This window comes from Barbus barbus, assembly GCF_936440315.1.
Source record: "Barbus barbus genome assembly, chromosome: 48".
Taxonomy (NCBI): domain Eukaryota; kingdom Metazoa; phylum Chordata; class Actinopteri; order Cypriniformes; family Cyprinidae; genus Barbus; species Barbus barbus.
The window spans coordinates 6382460-6401006 of record NC_136726.1 but is presented as its reverse complement, the minus strand read 5'-3'; the positions used below and the strand labels follow the sequence as shown (position 1 = coordinate 6401006).

The 18547-nt window shown below is 43.5% G+C and overlaps 1 protein-coding gene across 1 annotated transcript in view; it reads left to right on the top strand.

Moving 5' to 3' along the window:
* LOC306866890 (receptor-type tyrosine-protein phosphatase beta-like) overlaps nt 1-18547 on the top strand; it is an 88325-nt gene that overhangs the window by 30163 nt on the left and 39615 nt on the right. Inside the window, exons 13-17 of the mRNA XM_079412314.1 lie at nt 6178-6426; nt 7225-7482; nt 13839-14087; nt 15362-15619; nt 16093-16341. Of these exons, the coding sequence (XP_079268440.1) occupies nt 6178-6426; nt 7225-7482; nt 13839-14087; nt 15362-15619; nt 16093-16341 (1263 nt within the window). The remainder of the gene's footprint in view (nt 1-6177; nt 6427-7224; nt 7483-13838; nt 14088-15361; nt 15620-16092; nt 16342-18547) is intronic.

Sequence of the window (18547 nt, the reverse complement as noted above, 5' to 3'; positions counted from 1 at the left end):
GGCCTGATCGGGCAAGTGACAAATCCGTCGACTGTCCCGAATGTCTTTCACGCTGGCCCCAGGCCATTGGGCAGTCCTTATTGTCGAGCCCTGTTCTGTCTAATCTTCGTTAACTGACAGCAGTAATATTTGGGGGGGGGAACGGAGTATTTGAGTCACATGCAGAACAAAAAACTGACGGGAGTGGCTGTAGTGGAGAAAAACTGACTGGATCAAAAACGTACAGGTGACACACAGCTCACTTCTCCGTCACTGTATGTTACCGAAACCACACATGAAAACACACAACATGGTCGACGTGTATTTGTGCCGCAGAGCGACTTGCACTGTATGATGTGACAGATAACTAGTTGTCCAGTCCTGTATCCGAAATCGCCCCCTATACCCTCAAATAGTGCACTATTTGAGGGGACAGCCATTTTAAGTGGTGTTCGAAACCATAGTGGATGTTCTCGAGTGCACTCATTCAATCCCACAATGCACCGCAAAAACGAGTGTACAAGCGATGTACACTCAACGGCTAGAGAATCCCCAGAGAGTCGCGCGCCGAGTGAATTCCCGCGTCTCACCAGAAGATGGCGCCCACAGCTGAATCATCCATCCATTAATTTTAGAAGCACTCGTCCACGGCGTAATACAACAGAGGTACAAATTAATTGTAAATTGACTACTAGGGTTTATACATAATTTCCGTGACTGAGTTCTAGATAAATCCTTCAATCTTACTATTGGAGCTGCCCGTATCAAATTATTATATAACAGGAAGCAAACTATGCAAAAGGGGCAGTCCTTCCGGTGCACTTAGTGTCCGAATTCACTCACTCGTTTTCATTCACTCATTCAAGTGAACTATATGAGTGGACTAATGTAGGGAATAGTGAATGAGGGTATAGGGGGCGATTTCGGATACAGCCTCTGTTCCATTCACACAGCATGTTTTCTGAGACTGCAGTTGTGAGTCCTGAAAATTTAAGGGTGTTAGTTCACTTACTCAAATACTGGACTGACAACCGTATTCTGCTGTTGTGTGAACGTGGCCAGTAATAAGACAAAATTGTAATCATAAAGTTTACGGCAATTTCATGCATTTTAACAAGTCTTGCAGTATAAAATTTAACTGTAAGCAACTTTTTTTTTCTTCAAGTGAGTATTTTTATTCATGTACAACTTGAGTAAATGTATTAATAGGAAAATTATATTGGTATTTTATTTTATTTTTAATGTCATTGTAGGGATGCCACAATTCTGAAAAATATTCAACCGTTCGGAATGAAATCCACGGTTCAATACGCACTTGTGAATTAAATAATTTTTCCCTGTTGCATTTAAATAGCTTCTGCGTGTTTTATTTCTCTTCGAAGTGGCTCTGTTTGTGCACCTGTGAGTCTCCTCCCCGCTTAAAACGTGCATTTGAAAAAGCAACACGCCAAATATCTTCCCTTGTAATGACTTGCAAGGAGAAGTGTTTCTAAAGGCCTAAGTATACTTCGTATTTGTACGCGCATGCTAGTGTATGCGTACAATCGAATGCTAGCCTTTCAAAGTATACTCCATTTGAAGTTGTACGCGAATGCAGGCGGTCGACACATGCACAGTAGAAAGCTTTATTCAGTGTCTGCTCTATTTTCCCCCGTTAAGTCATGACTGATAACAAATATTTTTGAACTCTTTTAAACCAAAGCCGAGCTGTCTCATACCCAATAATTTCCTTTTGCCATGTGGCTTCTTTTCACAGAATGAGGCAGAAAATATTTTCTATACTGTAATAAAGGCTATGTCGATTAGCAATTGCAAATATATTATTATGAAATTACCCAAAATGGCTTGAAGAACACATATAATCTATACTGTATATTGTCGCAGTCGAGTGTTTATTGTTTTCATGTTTCATCGCTATTTTTTATTCAGTCATAGCGATAGTTGAATGCCTTTGTCCATATTAGGGATTTTCTGGAGCACCATGAGTGCTATTACTCTATTTACTCTTCTATTTACTTCTGTGATGCATAAGTAGAATTTCTGCTTGAAGGCTTCCAGTGTGAATGAAACAGATATCGCATGTGTTTATAGTACTCCATAATGGCCAGTCCATCCTGTTTTGGGTATAAATAGGAAAAATAATACTTCTCTAAAAAAAAAATTATACATTAGGGGTGTGCGATAATGACAAAAAATGTTATCTAGATATTTTCTGTAATTTTGTCAATTTTATCAATAGATGAGAATGGATTAAAAAAACAAAAAAAACAGTCTGCTTTTAAAATTAATAAAAACATGCTATAAAATGAACACATTGCTGCTCTCGGCCAGGACAACACATTAAACTAGTTGAGCAGATAACTTGACATGTAGAGTTTGAATCCCATGTTCCACTTGTGCAACAATACGATGGACATCGCTGATGCATACTTTAGCCAGATCTCAGAGACATCCAGTAAATACTGACATTTTGGGTGATGCGAAAGTAAAACAAAAATGAATATAACCACTTCTGGCAACAGCAGAAGTCCATTTCTCAGTTTGTTTTTTTGCTGGTACCTTGGCAGGTTTAGGACTGCCGTGGTGGACAGCTGACTCCCCAAGCTTTTGATATTATTCATATTCTGTGTAGTAATTAGTTTGCAGGAGTAACAGAAATTAATTTTTCCAATCAGTTTAAATTTATTTTTAACATTGATGGCTTTTTTGCCTTTATAAGGCCAGTTATGTTTCTAGCCAAATTAAATGTATGCATCAACTTTTGTGTCAAATTCATAAATTTAATCAATAAATTCAAATAGTAAGACACTATAGTGCTGTTACCAAATCAGTATCAACAAAAGTTTTCCTTGCAATGCAAAGTGACACAGCATCTCTATCTGAAGTATCATGTATATGGATTCACACAGACTGTTTAATGCAGGACAGTTAGAAATGCATAATTAATGCTTTTATGTAAAAAAAAGGTGGAATAATGATATTTGAAAGGATTTATTGAGGGAAGGAAAATATACTTTAAATATAAACCTAAAAACGCCAGTAGGTGTTGCTCGGAGATGCAAAAATGTTCTGCTGTGTCTTTGTTTCAAATGACATTTGTTGCCAAAATAGAGCAAAAACAGGAACTGTTGTGTCTAAATTGTAAGTAAATTAATATTAACTTGTTTATTGAGCTGTTTTATAAAATCAATATCACATTTACAATCATGCTGATATTTGGAGAAAAACAGCACTCTTCATGTGATATTACCTATCAGTTGATATAAATATAACAGACATAAAAATCATGCGGAGGCATGACTTATCTTGAATTTTGAGGGAATTATAAATGTCAAATTGTGTTAAATTTGATTCCGGGTGTGTCTCGTTCTTGCCTGATTGTCCTGTGTTTAAAAGCCCAAGTCTGTTCAGTTAGTTTTGTCGGTTCTTGAATGTCTTTCTTGTGCTCTATGTTCCCATTTGGATGATTAAAGACTCTCATTCTGTGAATTCCTCGTCTCCTTGTCCGTGCTTCTTTGACTCCTTGTGAACAATATATACATTTCTGTCAGGACCACTATCGTCAATATAACTTACGATTAGCATACATTATAGGTTGGGGGAATGGTTCTGTTCTGGGCAAACACTCCCTGCCCATCCACACAGCCTAGCATGGATAGGAGCAGGGAGAGCAGAGTAACAGAACTGAACCATCATCAGTGATAAATGTAGCAGATACCATTAATGTTCTACGTGATTATTTTAACAACATGATTCAGTGGTCTGACTCAATGATATATTCACTGCCAAGTCCTGACTGGACAAGAGGAGGAGCTGGGGATGGAGGTGGGTGATTAGTTCCTGAGCGAAGCGATAGCTGCTGAATAATGACTGAAGGGACCTTATGAAGGGAATTATGATTGGTGTCGTGATCCTATAGTTCGACGTGGATCAGCTGAGTGTCAGCTGATGTGAGCTTGACTAACATGGCCTGCCAGAACTACCGCTATGCTCCATATATATATATATTGTCACAGTTCACAAGAAGTCACAAGGAGTCATTTTTCTCTAACTTTTTTAATTTGACTACTCACTTTGTCTAGTTCATTTATGGATACACAGAGCAGTTGTGACAAATCAGGCAGGTTATCTGTGAATCTGTCTTTGGTGGTTGGAACAATAGTTCTATCCGGACAATAACGGAGCCATATAGTTAATATCAGTAATACGCAGCATGCACGATACAAGGTGGTGGTCAGTAACATCATCACTTTCAGGTACAATATCTATATTAGTAAGATAAATTCCATGCAATATAATTAAAACTAGCATATGATTAAAACGATGCGTGGGCCCGGAGACGTCTTGCTTGACCCCAGAAAAGTTTATTAAGTCCTAACGCATCAATTGTATTATCAATGTGAATGTTAAAGTCTCTGACAATTATCGCTTTATTGACATTAACCAAGAGGTCTGAGAGAAAATTATCTGTGATCATTTCATTTAAAATAACTGCTTTGGATGCGAGTGATCTAATGTTTAGGAGCTCAAGCTTTAAAAATGATTTTTGTTCTTTTATTTTGCATTTTTCTGGTTAAATCACAATAAGAGTTTTTCTAGATCCTGCGTTAAATTTACATTTTGACCTCACTATTTGGGGAACAGACACAGTATCTATACTGTAGATTGAACACAAGTACTTCTATCATTTGAGTGTGTAGAACAAAAGCCATTGTAAAAGTTATTTGAAAATTGGCTTACTAGTCAGATGGAGCAGCATCCTGGAGATGTTGTCCGACAGGAGTTCTGCTCCGACTCTGCTGGGGTGCAGGTCATCAGCACAAAAAAGCCTAGAACATTCCCAGAAAAGATTCCTATTATTAACAAAGAGCCGTTTCTGTTCTTAACACCATGACAATAACCATTAATTTAGAACAAAAAGTCTACTGAACCTTTTGTGTCCTCGTCGATACGTGGGAAGCGATCCTGACATGATGATCCTCGTTGCGGGCGATGTGCTGCTTACCATCTCGATCTGGCTCCTGAAGTCCCTCTTCAGAGTCTCTGTCAGCCGCAGCTTGATGTCAATTAATCACAGTTCATTTCCCCCCAAAAAAGTGTGATTAATTAGTTAATTGTTTTTATCGATTGACAGCACTACTGGAAACACTTTAATATTTAATCTGAAAAGACTTAAAACACATGGTAACGATAAACTTAAGCAGCACTGGTCCGATTGTTCAGATAGGTGATTAGATTAAACATCCTGTTAACAGCAGGTAAGCTAATTGTATTCGTAGGTGAACATAAAATATGTTATATATATCACTATTAGTGAATGAGCCAGTGTAATGCAGATATGTCTGAAAGGTCTGACATAAAAATAAGATGTGACATGATCAATATTGTATGAAGCGTTGTCTGTTTACATCACGTTGCGCCTCGTGTTACGAAAACAATGTTTGGGATAACAAAATCAAAACTTTGTGATTTAGACAGTTTAATGTTGGGTATTCATACAATTATGGTAAAAATCAAAGACAGAAAGTAAAGAAAGTCTTATATTACTTCACTAACCAACAGAGCTAACAACTCTGGGATGCCACACGCTGTGGTATTGCAAGATGTCAGTGCCCATGCTCCAAAACATATAAAAAACATCCCTTTTTTCTTTGAAACGGTTACATAAATCTTGTTTGTTATATATTTTTTGTTTAAAGAAGAAATCAGATTACTAAATAATGTAAACTTGACTGACTGCTTTATATTTACACATTAGAAGCTACCTTTTAAATGTATGTTGAAAAGTAGAAAATAAAACAAAATTGCATTCATACAGAAATTTCATGTATTGTAGCAACAATTCTTGCAGTATAAAATTTGACTGTATGTAAATCAGTGTAAAGTGTAAAATCTTGTAAAGACATGTAAACTGATATTTATTACTGACACAGCAAAAGGTAGAAATAACTGACTTAAAACCATTTTTCAGTTGGTGTTCTAATTATTTTGGCCACCATTGTATCTGACGTACCTGGACTCAACGAGCTCTCATCTAAAAACAAATATTATATTAATTTATAATAGCATTGTTCAAACAGCTGTTTTAGTTCATTCCATTACTGCTAATTATTTGCCCTTCTTTCCCCACACAGAACCGGATTCTAAAAAAAAAAAAAGTATTTTAATCACTGAATGTCTGTTATTTTTCACTCGCAGAGCCTGACGTCATCATGAACCTCACAGCTGTTGAAATCACAACATCCTCTGTCTTACTAAACTGGACTAAACCAGACGGTCAAAGCTTCCGTTACCGTGTAGAATATGAAGATAAGAATGTGACTACTGAAAACACCTCCATCAAAATAAATGATCTGATTCCTGGAGCACAGTACACATTCAGAGTGTTTGCAGTTGCAGCTGATCATGTGACCGAGGGAAGAGCCAATCAGATTTCACTGTATACCAGTAAGAGCTCTGATTGGATGTTTAATCTGAATGACATAAACAATACAATCTTCATTCAAAAAAAAAACAAAAAAACCTTTGCTAGCCAAACTATGTAAACAAATAATAATTGAAAACATTATTATTATTATATATATAAAAAAAAAAATCACATAATATTGAATTGTGAACTTCATTAAAATCATAAATAACACTTTAAACAACAAAGCCAGAGATGAAGAGTATTTTCATGTTAATTGCCATCAGTGTTATAAATGAACTTTCCCATAGGGAAATGTTTCCACTTCAAATTGATTTCCAGGGGCACGTTTTATTAGGGCTGCACGATATATCGCATTCAATATTTAATGCCCATCTTGTCAGTAAAGCCGGTTCTGTATTCACCTGTAATTTCCATCACGTGCGTGATTTCACATGGAGCAGCATTTACTACACAGAGCCGTTGTTCACTGACAAGCTGCGCAAAACCACGTTTATAATGAACTGAACAAGATGCGCATTAAATATCGCATGCGATATATCGTATAGCCCTACTTTTCATCTTTATACAGGGTCTTTATATTTTTTTCTAACCTTTTAAAAATGTCTGTCATCTTAAATTTAGTTTAAGAATTTAATTATTTAATTTAATAGAATAATAAGACACAATAGGCTGTTAAACTTATTAAATCATCTTTGCATTGAAGAGCTGGCATCGAAGCTCCATCTGAGCTTTACTTTAATCATAATTGTATAATTCATGCATCTGTTGTAATTTTACCACCATTACATATCATTTACTTTTCTCTCCCCACACAGAGCCAGATGTGATCAGGAATCTCACAGCAAACAACATCACAACAGCATCTGTGTTTCTGACATGGAATGAACCAGGTGGAAATATAGATTTCTTTAAAATTCAATGGACCGATGAGAAAACAAACGGAAATTCAACAACGAACACTTTCTATAACATCACTGGTCTGACTGCTGGAGTCAATTACACATTCTGCATCACTGCTGTGGCAGCAGATCAATCAACAGAAGGAGAAACTGTCTGCATCTCAAACTATACCAGTATGTAAAACTATAAAATATCTGTTTTGTGCTACATAGTACATTATCAGAATTATACCTTTCTGCAACTCACAGTATACCAGTATGTAGAATTTTTGAATATCTCTTGCCTTTGTTTTTGTACAAATTCCCATCAAAAACGTCTCGTTTACGTACGTAACCCTCATTCCCTGATGGAGGGAACGGAGACGTTATGTCGTGACGAGATTAGGGGATTTACTTGGAAGCCCCAATCATCTCTGACAATGAATATTGGCTAGTGGATTTTGCATACCTGAGCCACTCCCCGTGCACACGGGTATAAAAGGGCGACAGGTGCATCCACTCATCAGGTTTTCCGCTGAGGAGCCGAGAACGTGTCCCTGGCAACCAGCGATGATTCAGGATTGAGGCATGGGGACATAACGTCTCCGTTCCCTCCATCAGGGAACGAGGGTTACATACGTAACCGAGACGTTCCCTATCTGTCGGTCACTACGAGTTATGTCGTGACGACATTAGGGGTCCTATGGAAAGCGCCACAACCTGAACCCTGTCACAACCTTGTGGCATGCAGATGTTGACAAGCTAGCACGTGACAGACAAATGCCATGCGAAGGTCGCAACCTTCCCATCGCCCCAGCGCAAATTCACTAGCCTGGGTGCCCGCAGGGACCACTGAGTACATTGCTGCTGGAGATAGCCAAGCCACTGTTCCTTACCCCAAGAAGTCGGAAGGGATTTCGACCTTCCATGAAAGATGCTTCAAGTCTTTCCTGTTTGTTGTACAGCTTGGCAGTACCGACAGGGAAGCGAGCCTTCCGGAGAAGGACGCTACGGAGGCCACATCCTGCCCAAAGGGAGGTAACACCGTGAGGGAAACCGTACCGTGGACGAATACACGTGTGGGATTACCCGAAGGGAATCAGGCCATACGGACACCTAGCCGAGTACAGGGGCTGACCGGAGACCCGGGCGAGCTAGCACCAGTACTGGGCCTGGCGTCAGACTGCTCCGCCCAGTCTGACTGCCGGGGGTGCTGGAGGAACTCCACCAGGGTTCGCCGTCCGGGGAACTGAACTGGAGGAGAAAGCAGGCGCTCGTATCCCCTGGTGAGGGGGAATGGCGCAGCAAGCGTGACACCGGCCAGCTCTTCCCGACACTTACCTGTTACCCAACACACGGGAAGAAACTGGCTCAACGCGGAGACTGTAAAATCTCGCGAAGGTGTTCGGTGTCACCCAGCCCGCAGCTCTACAGATGTCTGCCAGAGAGGCGCCGTGCGCCAGCGCATAGGAGGAGGCAACACTCCGTGTAGAGTGAGCCCTCACCCCGAGGGGGCACAGCTCGTCTTGGGATTGGTACGCCAAGGCGATGGCATCCACTATCCAGTGGGCCAACCTCTGCTTGGAGACAGCCTTCCCTTTCTGCTGACCTCCGTGGCAGACAAAGAGCTTCTCCAAGCTTCTGAAGCTCCGGGTGCAGTCCACGTATATGCGTAGAGCTCTTACGGGACACAGCAACACTAAGGCCGGGTCTGCCTCCTCCGAGGGCAGTGCTTGCAGGTTCACCACCTGATTGCGGAAGGGCATGGTGGGAACCTTAGGCACTTATCCAGGCCGGGGTCTCAGGACAACGTGAGAGTAGTCCGGCCCGAACACAAGGCACTCTTCGCTTACCGAAAATGCTTGGAGGTCCCCGACCCTTTTGATGGAAGTGAGCGCGGTCGGGAGCGCTGTCTTAAGAGACAGGAACTTCAGCTCAACTGAATCCAGTGGCTCGAAGGGATCCTTCTGAAGTCCAGCCAGGACTATAGAGAGATCCCAGGGGGGCACCAAGGGTGACCTAGGAGGATTTAATCTCCTGGCACCACTCAGGAACCTCACAATGAGATCGTGCTTTCCCAGGAACCGGCTGTTCACTGCATCGTGATGGGCTGCAATAGCAGCCACATACACTTTCAAGGTGGAGGGCGACAGCCTGCGCTCCAACCTCTCTTGCAGGAAAGAAAGCACTACTCCAATCATGCATCTTCGGGGGTCCTCTCGATGAGAGGAACACCAGTCTGCGAACAGACTCCACTGCAGTGCATAGGCTTGCCTAGTTGAAGGAGCTCTAGCCTGAGTGATGGGGTCCACCACAGCCTGTGGCAGGCCACTCAAGTCTGCCGCGTCCCGTCCAGGAGCCACACATGGAGGTTCCACAGGTCTGGACGCGGGTGCCATATGGTGCCGAGCCCCTGAGAAAGAAGGTCCTTCCTCAGAGGGATGCGCCAAGGAGGGGCTGTCGCGAGGAGAATGAGTTCCAGAAACCAGGTCCGGGTGGGCCAATAAGGCACAACCAGCAGGACCTGCTCCTCGTCCTCCCTGACCTTGCACAGGGTCTGTGCGAGCAGGCTCACTGGGGGAAACGCATACTTGTGCAGAGCCCGAGGCCAGCTGTGTGCCAGCGCGTCCGTGCCGAGGGGAACCTCGGTCAGGGAGTAATACAGCTGGCAGTGGGAGGACTCGCGGGAAGCAAACAGGTCTACCTGAGCTTTCTCGAATCGACTCCAAATCAGCCGGATCGTCTCGGGATGGAGTCGCCATTCTCCAGGGAACTTGAGCTGTCGTGAGAGCGCGTCGGCCGCACGATTGAGCTCCCCCGGAATGAGGATGGCGCACAGCGATTTGAGCTACGTATGACTCTAGAGGAGGAGATGGCGGGCGAGCTGTGACATGCGGCGTGATCGTACACCTCCCTGACGGTTGATGTACGAGACAACCGCAGTGCTGTCCGTACGGACCAACACGTGCTGGCCTACCAGCAGCGGCCGGAACTGCCTTAAGGCCAGATGCACTGCCAGCAGCTCTAGGCAGTTGATGTGCCAAAGCAGACGAGGCCCCGTCCAGACCCCCGAGGCTGCCTGCCCGTTGCATGTAGCGCCCCAGCCCGTGCTGGAGGCATCTGTTATGACAACAACATGCTGGGACACTTGTCCTAAGGGCAACCCTGTCCATAGAAACGTAAGGTCCGACCAGGGGCTGAAAGAGCGGCGACACGACTGCGTGATGGTCACACGATGTGTCCCGCAGCGCCATGCCCATCTCGGGACCCGTGAGTGTAACCAGTGCTGAAGTGGTCTCATATGAAGCAATCCAAGCGGCGTGACTGTGGCTACGGATGCCATATGCCCCAGGAGCTTCTGAAACTGTTTCAGCGGAACCACTCTCCTGCCTCTGAAGGAACTCAGGCAGTTCAGCACTGATTGGGCGCGCTCGTCCGTGAGACATGCCGTCATACTCACGGAGTCTAACTCCACACTGAGAAAAGAGATTCTCTGCACAGGGGAGAGCTTGCTCTTTTCCCAGTTGACCCGAAGCCCCAACTGGCTGAGGTGCCGGAGCACCAAGTCTCTGTGACCACACAACTGTTCTCGCGACCGGGCCAGGATGAGCCAATCGTCGAGATAGTTGAGGATCCTGATGCCCACTTCCCGTAACGGGGCAAGGGCGCCCTCCGCAACCTTCGTGAAGACACGTGGGGACAGGGAGAGCCTGAAGGGGAGGACCCTGTACTGCCATGCCCGCCCCTCGAACGCGAACCGTAGGAACGGTCTGTGTCGAGGAAGGATCGAGACATGAAAGTAAGTGTCCTTCAGGTCGATCGCTGCAAGCCAATCCCCGGACTGGACGCTCTTGATGATGCGTTTCTGCGTCAACATCTTGAACGTGAGCTTGTGCAGGGCCCGATTCAAGACTCGCAGATCCAGGATTGGCCGAAGGCCACCGCCTTTCTTAGGCACGATGAAGTAAGGGCTGTAAAACCCCTGCCTCATCTCGGCTGGAGGGACCGGCTCGATTGCATCCTTTGCCAGGAGGACAGCAATCTCCTCGCGCAAGACAGGAGCGTTCCGAGCTACCACCGAGGTCTCGAGAACGCAGCTGTACTTGGGAGGTCGCCTGGCGAACTGAATCGCGTAGCCGAGTCGAATTGTGCGTGCGAGCCAACAAGACGGGCTGGGTAGCGCAAGCCATGCTTCCAGACGCCGTGCAAGGGGCTCCAACGGCACAACCGACGTACCTGCGGTGGTGCAGCGCAGGGGAGTAGGGCTGGATGGCACAGAAGGCAGCACGTTCTGAAGTATCCTTACCGAACTCCCTGGTCCCAAAGGGGACTGGCTAGAGGTGCGTGGGGAGGCACTGCGTCCCCGAACCACACTCTCTTGGCCGCTGGCAAGATGGGTCACGGGCGAGAGTGAGGAGGCAGCGCGTCACACACTGTCAACCCGCGAACCTGATAACCCGGAGGAAAGGAAATTGCTCTCACTTGACAATGTGGGGGAGAATGAATGATTCTCCCCCAGCCCTCCTACAGGGGAAGGAGTGGCGCTGACCTCACCAGCTCCTGAGATGGAGCAGCTTTCCACATCTCCGGTTTGCCCGTGTCAGGGCCGTTTTATCGCCTCCTTGGACAATATCGGGGCCAGCTGGAACACGGGGGGCGCCACGCTCCTGCAAGAGGCTCAACGCACCAGCACAAGGCGGAGCAACTCAGGGGGACACAGGAGGGTGCCCGTGGCGACCAGCAGACTGGGGCTTGCCCTGCGGCGGAGCGGTGCATCACACCGGGGCAAGATGTGCTGGACGGCCTCGGTCTGCTGCAGTACTGCCGAGAACTGCTGGGCTCAGTGTCGCCGAACAGTCCAGCCTGGGAGACGAGGCGTCGAGAAAGTGTACTTTGTCGACTTTGCCCCTCTCAGCAGGCTGAGCCATAGACGGCACTCTTGGACCACAAGTGTGTGGACATCGCCTTCCCGAGGTACTGCGCTGTGACTTCCGTTGCCCGTAGGGCAAGGCCAGTCGCTGAGCGCAGTTCCTGCGTTAACCTTGGGTTGGTACTACCCTCGTGCATTTAATGCCTTGGCTTGTGTACTTGCAGGATAGCCATGGCATACAGGGCAGGGGCGGCATGGCCCGCAGCACTGTAAGCTTTGGCCGAGAACGGCCATCAGCCTAAAGGCTTTGGACGGGATGCGCGAACAATTCCCCCAAGTGGCGGCGTTTCACGGGCACAAGTGCACCGCGACCGCTCTCTCCACCTGGGAAATGTCAGCGTCACCCTTAGCCACCCCGCCATTGAGGGTAGCGAGGACGGAGGCAGACGCGCCATAAAAAGGGGCAGTCCACGACTTCATCAGCTCTTCGTGCACTTCAGGGAAGAAAGGAACCAGGGCAGGGCGTGGTCGCGAGCCACAGCCCATGCCGAGGAGCCAATCATCTCACCGCCCGATCTCGCGGCGGCCCAGGAAAGCACGGCCGTCAACTCTGGGTCCGATTCGGCGGCGGCCGCGAACCCCGAGGGGGCAGCTGCACCGAACCTTCATCCTCAGAGGACGATTGCCCATCCCCCGATGCCGCGATCGACATCTAATCCTCTATCGGCGTGCCGAATGAAAATGCTGGGCACGCCGTAAGACGGCACAGCAGAATCACCGGGGAGCCGCACAGAACAGCTGCTGCAGGAGGAGTGAAAGGTCCGTGGTGACTGGCCCGGCGGAAGGCTCGCACTGTAACCCACAGATCGCCCAGAGCACTAGCCCATGGTTCTCTGCTCGTGGCAGAGAAGCCAGCGCGGGTAGTGACAGAGGGAACCCCTCCCATCCCCGTGAGGAGAGAGAGGCGCGATCGCAGCGCTGCCATGGTTACACGCTCAATGAACGCATACACCATCCACGAACGCAGCTTCAGCGTGCTGGAAGCCCAGACACTGAAGACAACGATCGTGGCTGTTGACGGAGGACACGGCCGGAACAGCGTCTTTAAAAAGACGTGAACCGACCATGAATTGCTCTTTTAGGAAATCTGCTCTTTTAGTTGAAGTGCCCAGGGGAATCGCTGCAGACAGGACACCGCTGTTCGCACAGTGACGCCAACCAGAACAGCTTCTAGACAGATGATGAATGGCTTTGTGGAGATCAACCGTTCATCCACTCGGCTCCGAAGCAAAAATCTGATGAGTGGATGCACCTGTCGCCCTTTTATACCCGTATGCATGGGGAGTGGCTCAGGTATGCAAAATCCACTAGCCAATATTCATTGGCGTTTTCTCTTAAGTCAGAGATGATTGGGGCTTCCAAGTAAATCCCCTAATGTCGTCACGACATAACTCGTTGTGACCTTAACTTGTGTTACAGAGTAAATTAGAAAAATGGTGTAACTATCAATTAAACCTCCATCAAAATAAATAAAACAGATAATTTGTTAGATCTCAGTATTTTCTAAAATGTCATCTAGATTCATTAAATATTCTGATGGAGTTATCATAAACAATCTAATCTTCATTCTAAAAACAAACAACATTTTAATCCCTGAATGTCTGTTATTTTTCACTCGCAGAGCCTGACGTCATCATGAACCTCACAGCTGTTGATATCACAACATCCTCTGTTTTACTAAACTGGACTAAACCAAACGGTCAAAGCTCCAGTTACTGTGTAGAATATGAAGATAAGAATGTGACTACTGAAAACACCTTCATCAAAATAAATGATCTGATTCCTGGAGCACAGTACACATTCAGAGTGTTTGCAGTTGCAGCTGATCATGTGACCAAGGGAAGAGCCAATCAGATTTCACTGTATACCAGTAAGAGCTCTGATTGGATGTTTAATCTGAATGACATAAACAATAACAATCTTCATTCAAAAAAAAAAAAAAAAAAAAACCTTTGCTAGCCAAACTATGTACACTAATAATAATTGAAAACATTATAATAATAATAAAAAAAAATCACATAATATTAAATTGTGAACTGGATTGGTCACGTGCAGTTATAAATAAGCATCATGGTAGTATTCCATTCCACTGAATTTATGTTTATGAATTAGGTGGCTGGGAGCCTACAAATGACCTTAACTGGAACAATATGTATCATTATATAAAGTAACATACACATAAAGAATAATCAGCATTCCCAGCATAGTCAAAAATGTAGGGGTAATGTTAAATAGCAATTATGATAATAAATATATTACAAGAAGTGTGCTCTTAATTACATGAAGATATTAAAATCATAACACTTTAAACAACAAAGCCAGAGATGAAGAGTATTTTCATATTAATTGCCATCAGTTTTAGAAATGAACTTTCCCATAGGGAAATGTTTCCACTTCAAATTGATTTCCAGGGGCACTTTTTATTAGGGCTGCACGATATACCTGTCACGATTCTGATCTGTTTTTGTTTAATTATGTCTCTGACAGCCTTCCTGTCCCCATGATTAGTTAATTAGCTCCTCACCTGTTTCTGTTCTCCCTTGATTGTGACCTGCCTTTAAAAGCCTGTGTTCTCCCCTGTTCCCTTGTCCGCTATTGTATGTGTTACACCTTCCTTCGTCGTCGAGAGTAAAGCTTATTATTTGATATACATGCCTGGAGTACAAACGTAACAATATCGCATGCAATATTTAATGCCCATCTTGTCAGTAAAGCCGGTTCTGTAATCACCTGTAATTTCCATCACGTGCGTGATTTCACATGGAGCCGCATTTACTACACAGAGCCGTTGTTCACTGACAAGCTGCGCAAAACCCACGTTGATAATGAACAAGAGGCGTATTAAATGTCGCATGCGATATATCGTGTAGCCCTACTTTTTATCTTTATACAAGGTCTTTATATTCTAAACTTTTAAAAATGTCTGTCATCTTTGTTAAATTGTTAACGTTAGTTTAACAATTTTATTTAGTTTAATAGAATAATAAGACACAATAGGCTGTTAAACTTATTAAACCATCTTTGCAATGAAGAGCTAGCATCGAAGCTCCATCTGAGCTTTACTTTAATCATAATTGTATAATTCATGCATCTGTTGTAATTTTACCACCATTACATATCATTTACTTTTCTCTCCCCACACAGAGCCAGATGTGATCAGGAATCTCACAGCAAACAACATCACAACAGCATCTGTGTTTCTGACATGGAATGAACCAGGTGGAAATACAGATTTCTTTAAAATTCAATGGACTGATGAGAAAACAAACGGAAATTCAACAACGAACACTTCCTATAATATCACTGGTCTGACTGCTGGAGTCAATTACACATTCTGCATCACTGCTGTGGCAGCAGATCAATCAACAGAAGGAGAAACTGTCTGCATCTCAAACTATACCAGTATGTAAAACTATAAGTCTTTCTGTACTTTCTGTACTGGAAGCTCATAACACCAAGACAAATTCCTTGTGTGTGCAAACACACTTGGCAATAAAGCTCTTTCTGATTCTGATTCTGATTCTGATAAAATATCTGTTTTGTGCTACATAGTACATTATCAGAATTATACCTTTCTGCAACTCACAGTATACCAGTACGTAGAATTTTTTAATATATTTTGCCTTTGTTTTTGTACAAATTCCTATCGAAAACTTGTTACAGAATAAATTAGAAAAATGGTGTGTAACTATCAATTAAACCTCCATCAAAATAAATAAAACAGATAATTTGTTAGATCTCAGTATTTACTAAAATGTAATCTAGATTCATTAAATGTTCTGATGGAGTTATCATAAACAATGTAATCTTCATTCTAAAAAAAAAAAAAAAAAAAAACTTTTAATCCCTGAATGTCTGTTATTTTTCACTCGCAGAGCCTGACGTCATCATGAACCTCACAGCTGTTGATATCACAACATCCTCAGTCTTATTAAACTGGACTAAACCAGACGGTCAAAGCTTCCGTTACCGTGTAGAATATGAAGATAAGAATGTGACTACTGAAAACACCTCCATCAAAATAAATGATCTGATTCCTGGAGCACAGTACACATTCAGAGTGTTTGCAGTTGCAGCTGATCATGTGACCGAGGGAAGAGCCAATCAGATTTCACTGTATACCAGTAAGAGCTCTGATTGGATGTTCAGTCTGAATGACATAAACAATATAATCTTCATTCTAAAAAAAAAAAAAAAAAACCTTTGCTAGCCAAACTCTGTACAAGAATAATAATTGAAAACATTATTATTATAAAAAAATAAAATCACATAATATTGAATTGCGAACTGCATTTGTGATGTGCAGTTATAAATAAGCATCATGGTAGTATTCCATTCCACTGAATTTATGTTTATGAATTAGGTGGCTGGGAGCCTACAAATGACCTTAACTGGAACAATATGTATCATTATATAAATTAACATACACATAAAGAATAATCAGCATTCCCAGCATAGTCAAAAATGTAGGGGTAATGTTAAATAGCAATTATGATAATAAATATATTACAAGAATTGTGCTCTTAACTTCAGTGGTGTGAAAAAGTGTTGGCCCCCTTCCTGATTTTTTATTTTATTGCATGTTTGTCACACTTTAATGTTTCAGATCATCAAACAAATTTAAATATTAATCAAAGATAACACAAGTAAACACAACATGCAGTTTTTGAATGAAGGTTTTATTTTATGAAGGGAAAACAAAATCCAAACCCACATGGCCCTGTGTGAAAAAGTGTTTGCACCCCCCCCCCCCCCCCCATCCCATTAAAACATAACTGTGGTTTATCACACCTGACTTCAGTTTCTCTAGCCACACCCAGGCCTGATTACTGCCACACCTGTTTGCAATCAAGAAATCACTTAAATTGGACCTGCCTGACAAAGTGAAGTAGACCAAAAGATCTTCAAAAGCGACACATCATGTTTAGGTCCAAAGAAAGTCAGGAACAAATGAGAAAGAAAGTAATTGAGATCTATCAGTCTGGAAAAGCCATTTCTAAAGCTTTGGGACTCCAGCAAACCACAGTGAGAGCCATTATCCACAAATGGCGAAAACATGGAACAGTGGTGAACCTTCCCAGGAGTGGCCGGCCGACCAAATTTACCCCAAGAGCGCAGCGACGACTCATCCAAGAGGTCACAAAAGACCCCACAACAACATCTAAAGAACTGCAGGCCTCACTTGCCTCAGTTAAGGTCAGTGTTCATGACTCCACCATAAGAAAGAGACTGGGCAAAAATGGCCTGCATGGCAGAGTTCCAAGACGAAAACCGCTGCTGAGCAAAAAGAACATAAAGGCTCGTCTCAGTTTTGCCAGAAAACACCTTGATGATCCCCAAGACTTTTGGGAAAATACTCTGTGGACTGACGAGACAAAAGTTGAACTTTTTGGAAGGTGTGTGTTCCATTACATCTGGCGTAAAAGTAACACAGCATTTCAGAAAAAGAACATCATACCAACAGTAAAATATGGTGGTGGTAGTGTGATGGTCTGGGGCTGTTTTGCAGCTTCAGGACCTGGGAGACTTGCTGTGATAAATGGAACCATGAATTCAGTCGTCTACCAAAAAATCCTGAAGGACAATGTCCGGCCATCTGTTCGTGACCTCAAGCTGAACCGAACTTGGGTTCTGCAGCAGGACAATGATCCAAAACACACCAGCAAATCCACCTCTGAATGGCTGAAGAAAAACAAAATGAAGACTTTGGAGTGGCCTAGTCAAAGTCCTGACCTGAATCCTATAGAGATGCTGTGGCATGACCTTAAAAAGGTGGTTCATGCTCGAAAACCCTCCAATGTGGCTGAATTACAACAATTCTGCCAAGATGAGTGGGCCAAAATTCCTCCACAGCGCTGTAGCAGACTCATTGCAAGTTATCGCAAACGCTTGATTGCAGTTGTTGCTGCTAAGAGTGGCCCAACCAGTTATTAGGTTTAGGGGGCAAGCACTTTTTCACAAAGTGCCATGCGGGTTTGGATTTTGTTTTCCCTTCATAATAAAAAGCTTCACTCAAAAACTGCATGTTGTGTTTACTTGTGTTATCTTGATCTGAAACATTAAAGTGTGACAAACATGCAAAAAAATAAAAAATCAGGAAGGGGGCCAACACTTTTTCACACCACTGTACATGAAGATATTAAAATCATAAATAACACTTTAAACAACAAAGCCAGAGATGAAGAGTATTTTCATGTTAATTGCCATCAGTGTTAGAAATGAACTTTCCCATAGGGAAATGTTTCCACTTCAAATTGATTTCCAGAGGCACTTTTTATCTGCATCTCAAACTATACCAGTATGTAAAACTAAAAAATATCTGTTTTGTGC